Source organism: Populus nigra, chromosome 1 (assembly GCF_951802175.1).
Source record: "Populus nigra chromosome 1, ddPopNigr1.1, whole genome shotgun sequence".
NCBI lineage: Eukaryota > Viridiplantae > Streptophyta > Magnoliopsida > Malpighiales > Salicaceae > Populus > Populus nigra.
This window is the reverse complement of record NC_084852.1, coordinates 3705970-3709548: the sequence shown is the minus strand read 5'-3', so window position 1 is coordinate 3709548 and position 3579 is coordinate 3705970. Positions and strand designations below refer to the sequence as shown.

The 3579-nt window shown below is 37.6% G+C and overlaps 1 protein-coding gene across 1 annotated transcript; it reads left to right on the top strand.

Moving 5' to 3' along the window:
* Nucleotides 1-338: 338 nt before the first annotated feature.
* On the top strand, nt 339-3259 carry LOC133675454 (G-type lectin S-receptor-like serine/threonine-protein kinase CES101). Its single transcript, XM_062096827.1, has 7 exons — nt 339-1494; nt 1577-1678; nt 1799-1977; nt 2073-2283; nt 2396-2633; nt 2715-2868; nt 2954-3259. Exons 1-7 carry the CDS (start codon nt 339-341, stop codon nt 3257-3259), a joined length of 2346 nt encoding a protein of 781 aa, XP_061952811.1.
* The last annotated feature ends 320 nt before the right edge of the window (nt 3260-3579 follow it).

The window sequence follows — 3579 nt, the reverse complement described above, 5'->3', positions numbered from 1 at the left end:
AATGCAATTGAGAAGTGAATAGTTCTAGAGTTTTCTGGAAAATACAGATGGAAAATTCTGTCAGTAATTCTATTGGCAATTGACATGATGAATAGTGTCAGGGAAAAGTAAATAGTTCGCCAACGAGTTTACAGATGGATTTTACAAACGATATTAATACCATCGGAAATTCCACTGGTACAAATGACATATCATCATACTTTTTGGTTTTATTTTAGTTCTCTTTTTTTTCATTGTAATTCCTTCTAGATATACCAAGAGAATATTTCATTTCAGGTAGATCATGAAACATAGCTCATCTATTGAACGCTTCTTACTTTTTTCTTCCTTGTTCATGAATGTTACCTTCCATGCCTAGAAGGATCTACCGGTTCCTTTTGTTTTGCTTATGTGCCCCTCACGTTTTGGCAGCAGACACACTGTACCAAGGTGGTGATTCTCTCAATTATTCGAATACTCTAGTTTCCAAAAATGGGCTCTTCACTTTAGGATTCACAAGACTTGGCTCTGCTGAGTCGAATGCTACCTACTTGGGAATATGGTACAACAATGACACAAGCCACCCTTTTTGGCTAGCTAACAGAGACAAACCCATAGTAGACACTTCAGGGGTTCTTGCGATAGATGGAACAGGAAATATGAAACTCACCTACTCTAGAGGTGATCCTGTTGAGTTCTATTCAAGTCAACCCTCTACAACCAATATAACTGCTATTTTAGAAGATTCAGGCAATTTTGTTCTCATAGATGAAAATTCTGGCAGCCAACAGGTCTTATGGCAAAGCTTTGACTTTCCTACTGATACATTCTTGCCTGGAATGAAGTTAGGGATCAACCATAGAACTGGCCAAACCTGGTCCCTCATGTCGTGGTTGAGCGACTTAGTACCTACTCCCGCTGGTGCTTTCACTTTTGAATGGGATACTGATGGAAAGGAGTTGGTCATGAAGCGGCGCGGTGTAATTTATTGGACTAGTGGACCATTGAAGATCAATATAAGTTTCGAAATTCGTTCTCTGGATCAAAGTTTTATAATAGTTTCTAACGCAGACGAGGATTCCTTTATGTTCACAGTTTCTGGAAATCAATTTACTGCTCAGGGTCAAAGGAATTTTTCAATGTGGCAGTTGGAATATGATGGGAGCATAGCAGATCAAAGTACTGGACGAACATATGGGGGCACAGCATGTAAAGGAAATAACACAGATGGTGGTTGCGAGAGGTGGTCAGGACCGGCATGCAGGAGCAATAGGAACAGTTTTGAATTGAGATCAGGTTCCTTTGTTAACACAGTTCCTAGGAAGTACGACGATAATTCTAGTCTTAGCATTAGTGATTGCAGGGACATCTGCTGGAAAGATTGTCAATGTGTTGGTGTTAGTACCATAGGCAATAATGCCAACAATACTGGATGCACGTTTTTTTATGGAAGCTTTACACCAGATCCGACTGGAAATGCAATTCAATACCACATCATTGTTCAAGGCTCTTCAGGTTAGCTGTTCTTTCGTTTTCTGGTTATCAATTTATAACCCAACAATGTAATTAATTTTAAATAAATTCCCATTGGATGTAGGGAAAAGGAATTGGATATGGATTATTTTAGCTTCTGTGGGATTTGTTTCATTGATGGGGCTCGCGGGACTCTTGTGGTATCTGAGAAGGAGAAGACTTCGAGGTAACATTTTCTAAATAACAAACAAATGTACTGATTTTTTTATTTTTTATTTTGCTTTTATAAGCATTAAGACTTGTTGAATTCCGGGATTAGCTTACTTTATCATATCAATCTGAGCAGAGAAGTATCTCAATGAGTTGCTGACATTGGATTCAACGAACGATACGCTTGAACTCGGAAGTGACGGAAACAAGGGCCAAAATTTAAAGGTATATGGTGCAGCAACAATTATGGCTGCTACAAATTCCTTTTCTGCAGACAACAAACTTGGGCAAGGTGGCTTTGGACCAGTTTACAAGGTAGTCTGTTAAAAATTACTTCCAGAAAAGGATTCAAGAACTTATTAACTTTATATCTGAGACCAGCTATTGAATTGAGAGCTGTTTTACATCAGGGGAAATTGCCAGATGGGCGAGAGATAGCGGTAAAAAGACTGTCTAGAAGCTCAGGACAAGGGTTGGTGGAATTCAAAAACGAGCTTATACTCATAGCTAAATTGCAACACATGAATCTTGTCAGGCTCCTAGGCTGCTGCATTCAAGGGGAAGAGAAAATGTTAGTGTACGAATACATGCCTAATAAAAGCTTGGATTCATTTATATTTGGTAAGTTAATGATGCCATCATACTATAAAGTGAATGGATCTCTGTTCTTGCAAGGTTGTGGACTTGGATGAATAAGATTGCTGGAATATTCACTGTTATGTTTTAAATGCAGATCAATCAAAAAGGGAGCTCCTAGACTGGAAGAAGCGATTTGAAATCATTGAAGGGATAGCTCAAGGGCTACTTTACCTTCATAAGTACTCGAGATTAAGGATAATTCATAGAGATTTGAAGGCTGGCAACATACTACTTGATGAAAATCTGAACCCCAAAATTTCTGATTTTGGCATGGCAAGAATTTTCAAGATCAATGATTTAGAAGGAAATACAAACCAAATTGTTGGGACGCGGTAAGTATAGATTTACAGTTCTATGTGTCATTACTCTGTTAAGTGCTTAAAAATAAAATAACATTCACTTTGTCCATACAGTGGTTATATGTCCCCTGAGTATGTCATGAAGGGCATTTTCTCTGTGAAATCTGATGTCTTCAGTTTTGGAGTTCTACTGCTGGAAATTGTGAGTGGTAGAAGGATCCAAGGCCTCCTTGAAATAGACGGCCACCCTCTCAATCTTGTGGGATATGTAAGTTCATTTCATGCAACCTCATAAATTAGACATTGCTAGCTGCATAACCTTAATTTTAACATTAAACGTAAACTTGATTCAGGTATGGGAGCTATGGAAAGCAGGTAGCCCATTTGAACTGGTGGATCCAATACTAAGAGAATCTTGCTCTGAAGACCAAGTCTTGAGATGCATTCATGTGGGCTTGCTATGTGTAGAAGACAATGCAGTGGATAGGCCGATTATGTCAGATGTTATATCAATGCTAACAAGTGAAGCACAATTACCACTTCCCAAACAGCCTGCATTTTCCAATGCAATAAGTATTGTGGAAGAAAAGAGCCTCAGCAAGTCTGCAGAGATTGGTTCCATAAATTATGTTTCTATGTCAACCATGGATGCGAGATAGAGGTTAATTAGAGAATTAGATGGTTTCTTTCTCCTCAAATTTTGTTTGTCATATGTCTTGTTGGAGCCGACAGCTTCTCCATCAGTATTTTGCTTTTTCAATGCTTAGTTTTTTTTGGTGCTCTCAAAATTTAAGTTTCATTCGGAATATGCATGGAAATTCTTAACAAGGTTGTATTGTATATTATATGTACCATTATTCGTTATGACATCTAATAAAATAATGAAGAGAATATACATACATACATACATACATACATACATACATACATATATATATACATACATATATATTTAGGAGATTTTTTAAGTATGAAAAAT

Bases quoted from the DNA above. Each gene is read 5' to 3' on its own strand.
- LOC133675454 (XM_062096827.1), top strand. From the start codon at position 339: ATGTTACCTTCCATGCCTAGAAGGATCTACCGGTTCCTTTTGTTTTGC. The intron at 1,495-1,576 runs GTTAGCTGTTCT...CATTGGATGTAG, and splicing joins CATTGTTCAAGGCTCTTCAG to GGAAAAGGAATTGGATATGG. The intron at 2,284-2,395 runs GTAAGTTAATGA...TTTTAAATGCAG, and splicing joins CTTGGATTCATTTATATTTG to ATCAATCAAAAAGGGAGCTC.